The sequence below is a fragment of the Cutaneotrichosporon cavernicola genome, assembly GCF_030864355.1.
Source record: "Cutaneotrichosporon cavernicola HIS019 DNA, chromosome: 4".
Classification (NCBI taxonomy): domain Eukaryota; kingdom Fungi; phylum Basidiomycota; class Tremellomycetes; order Trichosporonales; family Trichosporonaceae; genus Cutaneotrichosporon; species Cutaneotrichosporon cavernicola.
This window is the reverse complement of record NC_083396.1, coordinates 1966020-1978603: the sequence shown is the minus strand read 5'-3', so window position 1 is coordinate 1978603 and position 12584 is coordinate 1966020. Positions and strand designations below refer to the sequence as shown.

General features: G+C 59.9%; 4 protein-coding genes across 4 annotated transcripts; 2 read left to right on the top strand and 2 right to left on the bottom strand.

The window, feature by feature from the left end:
- Positions 1-419: 419 nt before the first annotated feature.
- Positions 420-1688, top strand: CcaverHIS019_0407640 (uncharacterized protein; the record flags this gene model as incomplete). Its single annotated transcript, XM_060600635.1, has 4 exons — positions 420-440; positions 531-785; positions 839-1012; positions 1059-1688. The coding sequence occupies 4 exons, from the start codon at positions 420-422 to the stop codon at positions 1686-1688; spliced, it is 1080 nt and encodes a 359-aa protein (XP_060457209.1).
- A 270-nt stretch (positions 1689-1958) lies between these two features.
- CcaverHIS019_0407630 (uncharacterized protein) lies at positions 1959-3360 on the bottom strand (the record flags this gene model as incomplete). The annotated part of the gene is made up of 3 exons (XM_060600634.1): positions 1959-3019; positions 3172-3234; positions 3267-3360. 3 exons carry the CDS (start codon positions 3358-3360, stop codon positions 1959-1961), a joined length of 1218 nt encoding a protein of 405 aa, XP_060457208.1.
- Positions 3361-4190: 830 nt separating this feature from the next.
- Positions 4191-9423, bottom strand: ssh4 (uncharacterized protein; the record flags this gene model as incomplete). Its single annotated transcript, XM_060600632.1, has 9 exons — positions 4191-4281; positions 4334-4544; positions 4590-5705; positions 5749-6466; positions 6622-6630; positions 7286-7351; positions 7543-7860; positions 7896-8914; positions 8952-9423. 9 exons carry the CDS (start codon positions 9421-9423, stop codon positions 4191-4193), a joined length of 4020 nt encoding a protein of 1339 aa, XP_060457207.1.
- A 254-nt stretch (positions 9424-9677) lies between these two features.
- Positions 9678-11404, top strand: PWP1 (uncharacterized protein; the record flags this gene model as incomplete). Its single annotated transcript, XM_060600631.1, has 3 exons — positions 9678-10008; positions 10049-10881; positions 10922-11404. The coding sequence occupies 3 exons, from the start codon at positions 9678-9680 to the stop codon at positions 11402-11404; spliced, it is 1647 nt and encodes a 548-aa protein (XP_060457206.1).
- Positions 11405-12584: the final 1180 nt, after the last annotated feature.

The window sequence follows — 12584 nt, the reverse complement described above, 5'->3', positions numbered from 1 at the left end:
GCCGCGACGTGTCCAACCCAGCCAACCCAGCCAAGCCACACAACGCAGCCAAGCCACACATCCAACCCATCCAACCCACACATCCAACCCATCCAACCCAGCCACACAAGCCAAGCCGTCCACATGGCCCATGCATCAGCATCCGTCCTATCCACGCGAGTCATCGACCAAGCCGTGGCGCAGAAGCACACTGTGGCGTGTGTGTCAGGCACCAAGACAATAGTACCTCCAAAACTCGACGGCCGATCGGGGGTCCTTTCTGCCAGACTGAGGCGAGTAAAGAGTAACAAAAGCTAGTCGCCATCACTGGTCTTGTCATTGTCTCGATCATCTCGAGTGTTGGTGTTGGTGTTGGTTGTTGCTTGTCTCTCGCCACCAAACGTTGACGCGTCGAGTCTCCATCGCAACTTCCATCTATCATGACGCCGATTCTGGATGGTGTGAGCCTGCTCCTGTTCCCCTTCCTACTGCGGCTTGCCTCCCCCCTCTTCTCCTCCCCCTCCTCCCCTCCTCCCCTCCGCTGACTCCAGCCCATCTCCAACCACCACCCCGACTGGCTCTACTACCCCGACGACACAATCGATACCATCGCCATCCCCCTCATCGATGACGACCCTGCCCTAACCCACGCAAACTACAAACACAAGCGACAGACTCAGCCCGCCGATCTCGAAGTCCCACGCTGCATGACGCGTTGTATGGGCGCCGCGAACACTGGCCATTGCGCCAGCAACGCCGACTTTCTCTGTCTCTGTTCAAACCGCGACTACCAAACTGGCGTGACGGTGCGTCTTCCTTCCCTCCTCTTCCCTTCCCTCCCTCCCCCCTAACTAATCAGCAATGTTGGGCAGCGGCCTGTAACGCCACAGCGTACGACCTCGCCCTCTCGTACGTCGCATCAGCATGCACGGCGCTGGGCGCAAAGATTGCCCACCCTGACAATCCCGCGTCGACAAATATCACAATGATGCCAATCGTCTATTCCCGGGCCTCGTATCACATCCAAATGATTGTGCGTTTCCCTGCGTCCCCGCGTCCCTGCGTCAACTAAACCCCAGATGTCGGGATTATGCTCTTCCGTCCTCTTATGCGCCATCGGGCTCGGCGTACTCTCCTGTCGAGCGCAGGCGCGGCGGCAGGCCATGATGTCCTCGGCTACCATGTCGAATCCCACCTTCAACAGTCGGGTATCGCGTGTTCCGCGCTCGTACTTTCCGGGAAGGGAACCCGGACAGATATCCACGGTCGATATGGGTAGTGTTGATTTCGGCGACATGTTTGGTCCGACTAAGCCTAGACGCCAGCCCCGGTTTACGAATCGGCTGCCACATGAACGACCGTTCACTAATCGCCTCCCTCAGGAATGGGAGCAGTGGGAGATGGAGCCGAGCGCGAGCGGGAGCCGGACCCCGGATGAACGGCGTTCAAGCCGGTTGAGTACCTCAAGTAAGGTCGTTACGACCGAGGACGGGAGCGAGGTTAGACACGGCGAGAGTATCGTCCCCCTAAATCCGCACACGCCCATGCCACAGACGCCTCGTTCCGTATACATGACCAACGCGCCGAGCGCCGTCTTGCTCCAGCTTCCCCCACTCGAGCTGCCCGACGTTCCACCCCGCCCCCATTCTACGCCACCCAGCCCGCTCCACCCCATCACGTACGCGCCGGCAATTGCGCCCGCACAATAAGAAGCTCCGAACACCCTTTACGATGATCACGACCAGAGTTATCCATTATCCATTGTTAGCGGCATACAGGCCGATTAATCCAGCCTAGTGGCGTACAGGCCATTGTGTAGATCCAGTGACAGTTGTGTTACGCCCTATTTTTGGACAGATGCAGAGTCAGTAGCGGTGAGCAGGTCAAGACAACAATCGATCCATCTATAGGGTATCTGGAGGTCGTCCCGCATCACGCACGTCCTTGACTCGTGCCTCCTTGACTCGTGCCTCCATGGCTCACGGCACAAGCTCCTCCTTGATCCACGCCTCGCCATCGCGCACCCAGCACGCGCGGCGGTGGGGCTCGCACGAGAGCTCGAGCATCTCCACGCGCTGGGGAGCGAGCGCAACGACAGCAAAGTTCTGCCACGCCTCGATGAGGCCCTTTGACTCTTCAGGGTCCTTGGCGTTTGACTCCAAGCTTGTGATCCAGGTGCTCTGGTCCGGCGCGTCCGCAAGTGTCGAACCAGGTGGGGCAGGACGGCCAAACGTCGCGCGCAACGCTGGGCTCAAGCTGTCCCAGATCCGCGCACGCTCAGCCTCCCACCACGACGGCGACGACTCGGGTGCGTTCGACGCGACGCCCCAGCTCACGAGCGCAGACAGCGTGCCGGCCAACTTGGGGAGGCCGATGTCGGATTCCGAGTCGAGCGTGACGGCCGGGTTGAGAGCGACGTTGGGCCGGAGGTGGAACTGGTAAGAGCTGGTGCTCGACGCCGAGAGCGGAGGCGAGACGCGGGGCGAGCGCGGGGTACCCGGGCCAAGGGGCGACGACGGGCCTGCGCTCGATGCCAGATCGTTTGGCGTCGGCGTCAGGTGGAGTCTGGGCCTACCCTTGGTCGAGCTGGACCTAGAGATGGATTCCGAGGCCGCGCCACTCCCCGGAATGCTCTCAGTCGTGCTCTTGGTGTCGAGCGACTCGGTGGGACTGGCCTCTGCCGTGCCGCCAGGGGTCAGCGATGATGTGCTCGAGACGCTCCCCCGCTTCCCGTCCCTGTTCGTCGCGCCGCTAGCTTCATCGGTCGTTGGCGAGGATGAGCCCGCGGCACTCGACGGTGTCCTGCGAAGCGGAGTCGGGTTGCGCGGCGACGAGTATGACGCTGCGATCTTGAGCTGGCTTCCCCTGCGGGTCAGATTGGGGGAACCACTCGCGGGAACGATGTATGCGCGCCCAGTGACGCGGAACTGGACGAGGGTGGGGAGGGTCCAAGCGATCTCGGTGCGCGATTCGGCGCCTAGCTGGGTCGACTTGGATGAGCGCAGGTCGGTCGTGCTGAGGAGGAGGCCACTCGGCGAGACTGGAGTCAGTGGGTTGGCTTTCGGGGGTGACGAGGAGGCGGGTTGGCTCTCGAAGCGCGATTGGCAGGGTGTGGAGGGCAAGGGGCGCAAGCAAGACGACGCAAGCAACCGATCCTGCACCCACTCGCTCTCACCTTCCTTAATGACTCACAAGTACGATGGACAACCGAGCGCACACGCGGCGCACCCTCATGCACGGTCGCGAGCGAATATACTGTCGTCAGCGATGACGGGTGGATGACTAACCAGTTGAGCGTGGGTTCTGGGCCAGCTCGGATTCGAGAAGTAACTGCCATTCAGGCTTGGCGCGCGAGATAGACTGGTGTGGACGGGGAACCATGGTGGGTGTGACTGAATGTGAGGTGCTGAGGTGGACGGGGTGGAGTGGAGTGGATTGGGGAAATGGGCCGGGTTGACCGGGGTGAGGCACTGTTGGAGCTCGGTGGAGGTTGAGCTTAGGCGTCGAGTGGAGCGTAAGCGTCGAGTGGAGCGTAAGCGGCAGAGAGTGTAACAGTGATACGAGTGGCAAATGTTCGAATCAGATGAGAGGAGAGTGAGAGTTGATAGGAGCAAGATATACGGCGACGAGATGAGAATGTCTCTCCAAGTCGCGTGATATCAGACGTCTGAGTGTCAATTGGCCAAGCCAAGTCAAGCGACTAAAAGCCCAAGCTGTGTAAAGCAGGCGCGTCCATGGCGTCAAGGGACTGCGGATCTGCGGCGCGCGGCAGAGATGAATAATGGCGCAAATCGCCAGTCATCAGTCCCGAAGCTGAAGAGGTGGCGTTGTCGATCCTGATGACATGACTGGCATATTTGCCCAAGGCACTGAGATGGCGCTCTGTAACACATGCCACATGCCTCGCAGGCTCGGCCGTGTCCGAGTCGAGGTCATCCAGTCAGCCGCAACAGCCTGCTCCCAGCGCCGTCGCCACTCATCCTTGCTGACCAGCCGCACAGTTGCGTGCGGTGGAATCTGAACGTCTCTTACCTTAACGCTGGGATCGTGATATCCACAGCCGGACGCTGCCCTACCGATCTAGCGCCCTAGCGCCCTCATCCGCACTATCGGTACGATTCAACTCCGTACATCCGCTTCTCTCTCGCTAAGATGCAAACACACATGCATGCTGCTGAAACGCTTGACAACACGGATCGTACAAACTGTATCTACTCGCCACCCGTCAAACCACGGAGCCACCCGAGCGGGCCTCTGGGGGGCGGGCTCGGGCTCCGCACCGGCGTCGGTGTTGAAGGACCTCTGGGGATCAGCCCCGTCCCCCATTACATAAGCCATCATCACGCACACTCACACATCACTCATTGCCGCAATGGCCTGGTTGATGAGCTCTTCTGGAAGGTCGCCTGGCAGACCCTGCGAGTAGACGTGCGGGTCGAGGGGCGCATAGCCGGGGGGAGGCGGCGAGTCTTGCGGCGGGCCGAGGCTTGGCTCGCGCTGTAACGTACGAGGTCGGGCCGTTTCGCCACTGTTCTCGCTCTCGTGGGTCCCGCTCTCGCTTGTGACTGACGCGTTAGGACTGGAGCGGCGGTGGAAATAAGATTGTTCACCACGGAGTGAGTTCATTGAGATGTCAAGTACGTTGGGTGTGGGCGGGTTTGGAGGCGAGCGGGCAGAACCGGTATCCGAGTCGCTGCCATCCGAGTCGAGGTCCTCGACGTCGGGTACACGCGCCTCGATCTGTGGGGTGTCGGTTGGAGAACGGTACGACGACACCTCTGCAGGGTGCAAGTGGTCACCACCACGTAACGGGCTGGGCATGAGGTTTGAGTGGTTTCGGCGATGCCTTCTCGACGAGCGCGGTGTAGATGGCGCGTGAGCGAGAGAGCGAGAGGGAATAATAGGGGTAGAAGACGAAGAACCGTGGGCTACCGCGCGGTTGCGTGCAGCCTCCAAGAGTGCACCGATGCCGCTCAGGTTCGGCTGGCTCGAGCCAGGTGTGCCGTAGCCAGCCTCGATGAGGATGCTTCCACCCTCGCTGCCGTAGGCAGGCGGTGGAGCCAGTGTACCGGTCATTGGAGCAAGGCCCCACTTCTTGACGTTGGCCTCGATGAACACGAACCCAGCCTGGCCAAGGTTGACGTGTAGCGTGGCAGGACCGTTGGCGCCGACAGTAGGGAAGAGGTTGAGGCGATGCAGGCCCGTGTAACAGTCCTCGAGCTTGCGGCCGTTGCGCGTGAAGAAGACAGTGCCCGTGCGGGGGCGATAACCCACGCCCAGGACGTCACCCTCGGCAAGAGGAGGCCCGTAGGACGACGCCGTGAACGGGTAGTTGTGAGACTTGAAACCGTCCGACGCAAAGTAGGCCACAGAGGATCTATTCCATCCAGGCAGACGGAACGACGGGTACGGCTTGGTCGCGAGGCCAATGGCGACCTCGGTCGTGACCGGTTTCTCATACATCTTGACCTCCCAATAGTAGACCTCGTTAAGCTTGGGAAGCGGCAGGTTGGCCATGACCGAGTTGCCACCGCCCTCGCGGACTGCCATACCCGGGCCGTCGGAAAGGAATGTGATTTCGGTGCGTGACTGCACGTAGAGCGAGAGGTTCTCCTCGTAGTCGGGCTCGAACGCCCATGCAGCGACGCCCTTCTCTTGGATAGAGAGGAACTGGGACAGAGTAATGTCGGTTGGCACAGACGAAGGAGGATACTGGCCTTGCCAGTCTGAGAACATTAGCCGTCATATCTCACGAGTCAGAGTACTCACCCTTTGACCGAAGATAGGCCTCCCGCACATCGGCGTTGCAAGTCTCAAGCCATCGTTGTTCTACGCCCTCGACTCCGCCTTCGCCAATAACGCCGTCTCCCTTGGACAGATCGAGAGGTCCTCCATCCTCGGCAAGGCGGATGCCTCTCTGCCTCTTCATGCACAGAAGCGCAATGAGGAAGATAAGGATTCCCAAGAGGACTGTGAGGGCAACCACGAGGATCGGGATGAACACAATCAACACGGTCGATGGTCCATCGCCAGAGTCAAAATCGCTGGGCCGCATGTGGATGTCGCCGATGACCTTGACAGAGTGTGGTACCGCCTGCACCACTCCCGACGCCCCAGGCACAGCTGAGATGTACTCGTACCGTCCGATTTTGACTGGCATCTTTGCGAGTCGTGAGATAGCTTTCACGCGGGTCGCACGCGACCCGGAATGCGATGCTACGGCGCTGCTGCTGTCGATCTGGACCCCCTCCTGGTTCTTGGTCGCTGGTGAGCGCTGTTCGGCCAAGCGCGTGTGGTGAAGTCCAGGCTCTATGCGATCGTGGGGAGCCGAAAGCGTACGCGGCGGTGTGTCTGGAACGTCGTTGGAAAACGAGATTGTCGATGTGTCCATCCGCACCGTTGATGTGATGCTAGGCGGTACAGTAGGACGTAGATGTGGAAAGAGTGACTGTCGGAGCAAGAACAAGTGGCCACAATAGGTTTGTACCTGAGCATCCGTCAGCCATGTGCGCAGCAGAGCAAGGTGGGAGCCACAGACACAGTCTTGGCAGCAGAGTGGACGAGTTCTCTAGCAACACTGCAAGGTATTGCTCGCTTCGGAGAATGACAACGTGTCCGATACAAGAGGAGTTAGTTACTCACGGAGGTCGTCTGAGCGGCGGGGGGGGATGATTAATGCAAATGAGCGGGGTGGAGGCGCTCTTGGGGACTGGATCGCCTCGTGCACGACGACGGTAGGGGCGAGAGTTGTGGAGAGTTGTGGAGAGTTGTGGAGACAGAGGTTGAGTGGGTCGTGTGACGATACCGTTTGATATCGACTTGTGTGGTGTCTCGAAGAAGGTAAGTTGTAAGCAGTAGCTAGGTCAAGTGATGAGAATAACAAGTGAAGTGGGTTAATGATCAAAGGGGGGGAGGGGGGAAGGGGTGGGGGGGGGAAGTGGGGAGACCACCCAGTTGGTGGTTCAAGTGGCGGGCCTAGTTAGGCCCATATCGTTCAGGGACTGGAAAGGCAACTTGGGCTGGTCCTAAGCCTTCTTGCGGTGGTGGCGGGTGGCGCACAGCGCACACCCAAGACGAAATACAATTGCCCCCGCTAATTCAGCCGACAACCCCGCCTTAGTCCCCAAATCGATTAAAGCTCGCTGTACTAATCCTTAACCCCACCGCTTACGTCATTGGAACCATTTCCATTTCCCATTTCCCATTTCCCACTTCCCACTCGTGTCTGATGCATACTAGATTTACTAGATTACATGGTCATGGTCCCACGCCCATCACGACCCCAACACCGCCATATCCTTCCCACAACCAGCAACTTGTCTGCCCGTGTGAGCGTTTGGTCCTCAAACATCCGCAAGTCATCCAGGAATGCCTGTCTGTCAGTAATGTTCAGATTGGTAGATAATCGATCATTCTTTGACCAGCCACCCAATCCCTGATCACCCCATGGGGGGGAATCATATCAATCCTGGCAAGCAGGGTGATGAGCCCTTTACCCCTTGTGACAAACTCAATATCCGGCTTCCAGTTGTACATGTATCCGGGGCCTGAACAGTAACTCACCTGGCGCACTCCAGAGCCAATCCCCGTCGCCCATACACGCAGACCCGACGTCGTGACGATTAGCAGACCCCGGTCCTTGTCCGACATGAGCGCGTCGTCCTCTGGCGCCTTGAGGAGGAGCTCCTCAATGTCGCGCAAACTGTGGAAGTAGCGCCGGCGGCGGCCCTTTTGCCGACCCTCGCCAGCGTAGAGACGCTGCAGCCAACCCCAGAAGCCATAGAGGAGGAGAACCGAGGGCGCCACACCGACGAACGCAAACGTCAGCTGCTGCGAGCGTAGGAGCTGGTCAAGGCCCTGCAGCGCCACTGACAGGTCGGTCTGGCGTCAGCTTTGATCAAGAGTCGGAAACCCACCTTAGTCTTCTGGATCTGGATGAGGAGGGTACGGATGAGGTGGCCGAACAACGCCGACTTGATCGGGTGTCGGATTTCGTTCTCGTACGCCTTGAGAACCTCCTCCATGTCGCCCGACTCGACCTTGACGCGTAAGGCCGCGAGTTCAGAGTCGTTCAGGTGGTACACATCGCGACCGAAATCTACGACCATGCGCTGCAAACTTTCCTCGTCGGCCTTGACCGTTTCCGGGGCGAGGGAGAGACCCTCCCCTCCTCCGCGCATCGTGTTGAAGATGTCCTCGACGGGTTCCCAGACCCACTGCACGAAGAAGCCCTTGATCGTTTCCTTGCCATTGTAGACTTGCTCAGTGATCCATTCCTTGTTCTTGACGACCGACCGGGCACCAAAGTAGAGCGCCGGAGGGAGGAACAGGACGGTGAACCAGAACCGGGTGAAGACAGATGGGCGGCCGTACTCCTCCAGAGTGTTGTGCACGACCTGGCGCATCTCAGGGAGATACTTCGTGACCACGTCGGCAAGCATCTCGGGAGTCACCTTTGTCGCAGCCTGGGTTTGCGAGCGTCTAGACTTGCGCGAGCTTCTTTCGTCCTTGAACGAGACGGTCTTCTCGCTGGGTTTGATGTTGAGGACGTCGGCAAGAATGCCGTAGATGCGCGTAGTCTCGTCAACGAGGTCGGACGAGGACGCAGCGGCGCCGACCCTCTGGAACGACCAGTTTGGACCGTTGCTTGCAAGCAGGCCGACGTGACTGGCTGCGAGACCGGCGGCGGTACCAAGCGTTTGCCGGTTGGACAGCATTTCGCGCTTGGTCAGAACAAGCGGAGAGGCCAGCGCCTGCAGCTTGGCCGTGAACTTCTGCGCCCCATCGCCGACATGGAGGGGCCGGAACAGGCGGGACAGGCTTGAAGACGAGGGCAACTGAATCGCGTTGCGCCAGTTCACACTCGAGACCTTTACATGCCACGACTCTGACTCCTCACCTCCGCCGAGCGCATGCCAGACGCGCTCCGGTAGGGCTGAAGTCAGCTCCGCCAAATCCACCCCGGTACTCACATTGCACCAAGTACACGAGCGGCCCGATACGCGAGGACATGGAGCGCTCCCACCACACCTCGTCGTCCAGGAGTGCGAGTGCGCTTTCAACAAACTCGCGCAGTACCTCAGCCCAGATGATGCTGACGGAGCGCGTGAGGATCTCAGCCTCGGCTGCGCGGACGACCTTGGACGCAGTATATGTGCCCAAGTCCTGTTTGCGCTGCTGGAGGCTCGTGAGCATGCGCGCAACCTCCTTGGCCGTCGGGGGCGTAGTCTGCGTCAACCGAGCAAGAGTATTCCGGAGGCTCTTCGAGAATGGCGCGTCGTCGTCATCATCGTCGTCTTCTTCTAGTGCAATGGGCGCCTGCACGCCTGGAGGAAGGTCGGGCTTTGGGGAGGTAACGATCACGGGAAGGGTCGCTAGGGAGACGAGGTGGATGTTGAGCTGTTCCTCGGAGTAGCTCGTTGGAGCTACTGAGAGGAAGCCCATGGCGACGAGCTTTTGTAGTCGGAATGACTTTGGGGACTCGGGAGGTTGGATGATGAGGTGTTGCTGTTGGCGACCGAAACTCAATCCAACCGCTTCTAGCCCAGGTCATGACGTAACGTTGATGAGGTTTGATGTTTCGAATTCACACGTCATTTATTCCACGTGGATGATATCACGATCTACACCCAGATTTCCATGAGAGATCCAGAGGGAGGCAAGATTTCGGACACGATAAAGACACCACAACAACAACCATGTCTGGCACGCTCATCTCGTCCCTGGCGTGGGTTCCACGCGGGCGCGCCGCCCTCCAGCCGCGCAAGTATGAGCTGGACGAGTCGGAGATCGAGCGCGTCGGCAAGCTCGGCGGGCCAGGTGTGATCGAGCAGATCAAGGAGCAGATGATGGAGATGGAGCAGGACGACGGCGAGTGGGAGGACATGGGCGACGACGCGGGGGATGATGATGAGGACGAGGATGAGGAGGGAAACGAGGACAAGATGGACGAGGACGAGGTCAAGCCCAGCGACCCTAACGACATGTCGGCATACAAGATGGACGAGTATGACGACGAGGAGTCGGGAGGTGCGGGTGCGTTCTGAGGGCCGGCCAGTACTGATGCCAGCGATGGGCGCGTTCGCCAACGTCAAGGGCCTGTCGTACTATCGCACCAACGATGACGACCCGTACATCACCCTCAAGGAGGACGATGAGGAGATGGAACGCGAGGAGCTCGCCCTGCTCGCGACGGATAGCATGATCGTGACGGCGCGCACGACGGCTGACCTCTCAGGTCTCGACTTCCACGTCTACGACGACACGAACGAGACGCTGTACCCCCACCACGACCTGATGCTGCCGGCGTTCCCGCTCTGCGTCGAGTGGCTCGACTTTGCCTCTGGCTCGTCCGACTCGTCCAAGACCGGTAACTTTGTTGCCGTGGGCTCGTTCGACCCGTCCATCGAGATCTGGGACTGCGACGTTGTCGACGGGCTGTACCCGCAGGCGATCCTCGGCCCCCCTGGCTCGCTGGAGAAGCCCGTAGCAAAGCCCAAGGGCACGGGCAAGAAGAAGCGCAAGCAGATTGTGCAGCCTACCGCCAACCCCGACCACCATGTGCAGCCCGTCCTCACGCTGAGCTGGACGCCACGATTCCGCAACCTCCTCCTCTCGGGAAGCGCAGACGCGACGGTCAAGCTGTGGGACCTGACGCGCGAGAGCCCAATGGGCGCACAGAGCTCGTGGGACAAGATCCACGGCGGGGAGAAGGTGCAGGCCGTCGAGTGGAACCGTGGGCCGATGGGATCGGGCGCCGACTCGGCGGTCCTCTCGGGCGGCTGGGACCGGACAGTGCGCGTGTGGGACGCAAAGTCCAAGGATGGCGAGGGGTACTCTGTCGCGGTCGGGGCGGACATTGAGTGTGTTCGTTGGGACCCTTGGGACTCGACGTCCTTTTATGTGAGTTTAACTGGGTGGGTTGGTCAGGAGCTGACAGCAGGTGTCGTTGGAGAATGGGCTTATTCTGGCATACGACGCGCGGACGATGGGTGCCAAGCCCGCACAGGCCAAGTTTACGCTCTCGGCACACGACGGCGCAGCCTCGGCACTGGACATCAACCCCCACGTACGCGGGTGTATCCTCACGGCTGGCATGGACAAGCAGGTCAAGATCTGGAATGTGTCGGACGACGAGAGCGAGGGCACGACCGGGCGCAAGCGCGAGGTGTCGCTCGTTGCGCACCGCGATCTCGGACTCGGCAAGGTGTTTGCCGCGCGGTGGAGCCCCGACACTGAGACACCGCTGGCGCTCGCAGCGGCAGGTAGCAAGGCGACGCTGCAGGTTTGGGATTCGGCTAGCAATGCCGGTATCCGTAAAGCCTTTGGTGAGCGGTTGAGGCGCGCGGGACGGGAGATGGGCGCGGTTAAGGAGAGCGGGGGTGTTGTGCTTGTCAACGATGGCGGCCCGGATGAGGAGGACTAGTTTGGGAGACTAGACATAGATGCATATTGCTATTTTCCGGCCTGTGGGTGGTGGGGGAGCAGTAGGAGTGCCCTTGACTGCACCCTTGACTGCATAGTCCAGTCTCACTGGACGCGGAGGCAGCACGACTGCTGGCTGAGCAGAATGTGTCACATCGCCTGCGTCTGGTCAAGCTTTCACGGCCAGCCAAGGCCACTCGGCGTGTCCGCATTAATAACTCGTACGACATGGGTTCCGTCCCGTTGGCAAGGACTGCTCTCTGCAAATCCACACCTGTGTCCACACGGGACATTGGGCTCGTGGCAACTTGACACAAATTCATCGGACTGAAGCTAATTCTCTGCCACCCCGCCAGTCTGTTTAGACCTTTTTGCCCGAAACCGCATCGCTGATCTTCTGCGTCGTCGACTTGCTCTCCGTCGGCTGCGCTGCGGCTGCAACAGTATCAGCCTTGCCCTTGACAAAGTCGCCGGCCTTCTCGAGCGTGCTCTTCTGCGAGTCGGGCTTGACGGCGGACGCGATCTGGGTTAGTTGGATCTGAGAAGACATACCTTGTCGCCGAGACTCTGGCGGCCGATGTCGGACATGCTGTTGTTGGTGGGGTGGGGTGGGGTTGATAGGGGTTGGAGTTTGATAGAGAGAGAGAGGGCGAGAGAGCAAGGATGAAGGCTGGGTTCCACTGCACGGTGGCTTATAACTCTTCTGAGATGAGCCCGGCACGACGAGCAGCCCACCGGATGTCGGCTCGCCATCGACGCAGCAGGCGATGACATCAGGTTCGTCGTGACGGGGTATGCGCCATTCCCTTTCGCACACCCGCAACCTCCTAAGATCCCGACGCAGAGGGCCAGACCGCAACTCGCACGCCCAAAGCCCCCACTTCCGCGGCCCAGACCGCAACTCGCACGCCCAAAGCCCCCATTTCAGCGGCGCAGAGGACCATAACTGGAACTGCCCGGCGCCCCATCACTGACAGCCCTCTGGCCATTCCGGTCGCTCGATGACGCCACGCCGTAGCAGACCTGACAGCGTGAGAACGTTAGATGACGACCGGGAGGGACGCGATGGCGGAACTGCAGCATCATGAGATGTTGGGAACGGCGCTCTCATCCCTATCATCCCTATCAACGATCATGACTCCTTGCGAATGAGTTATCCGACGATTTGACAACAGAATGAA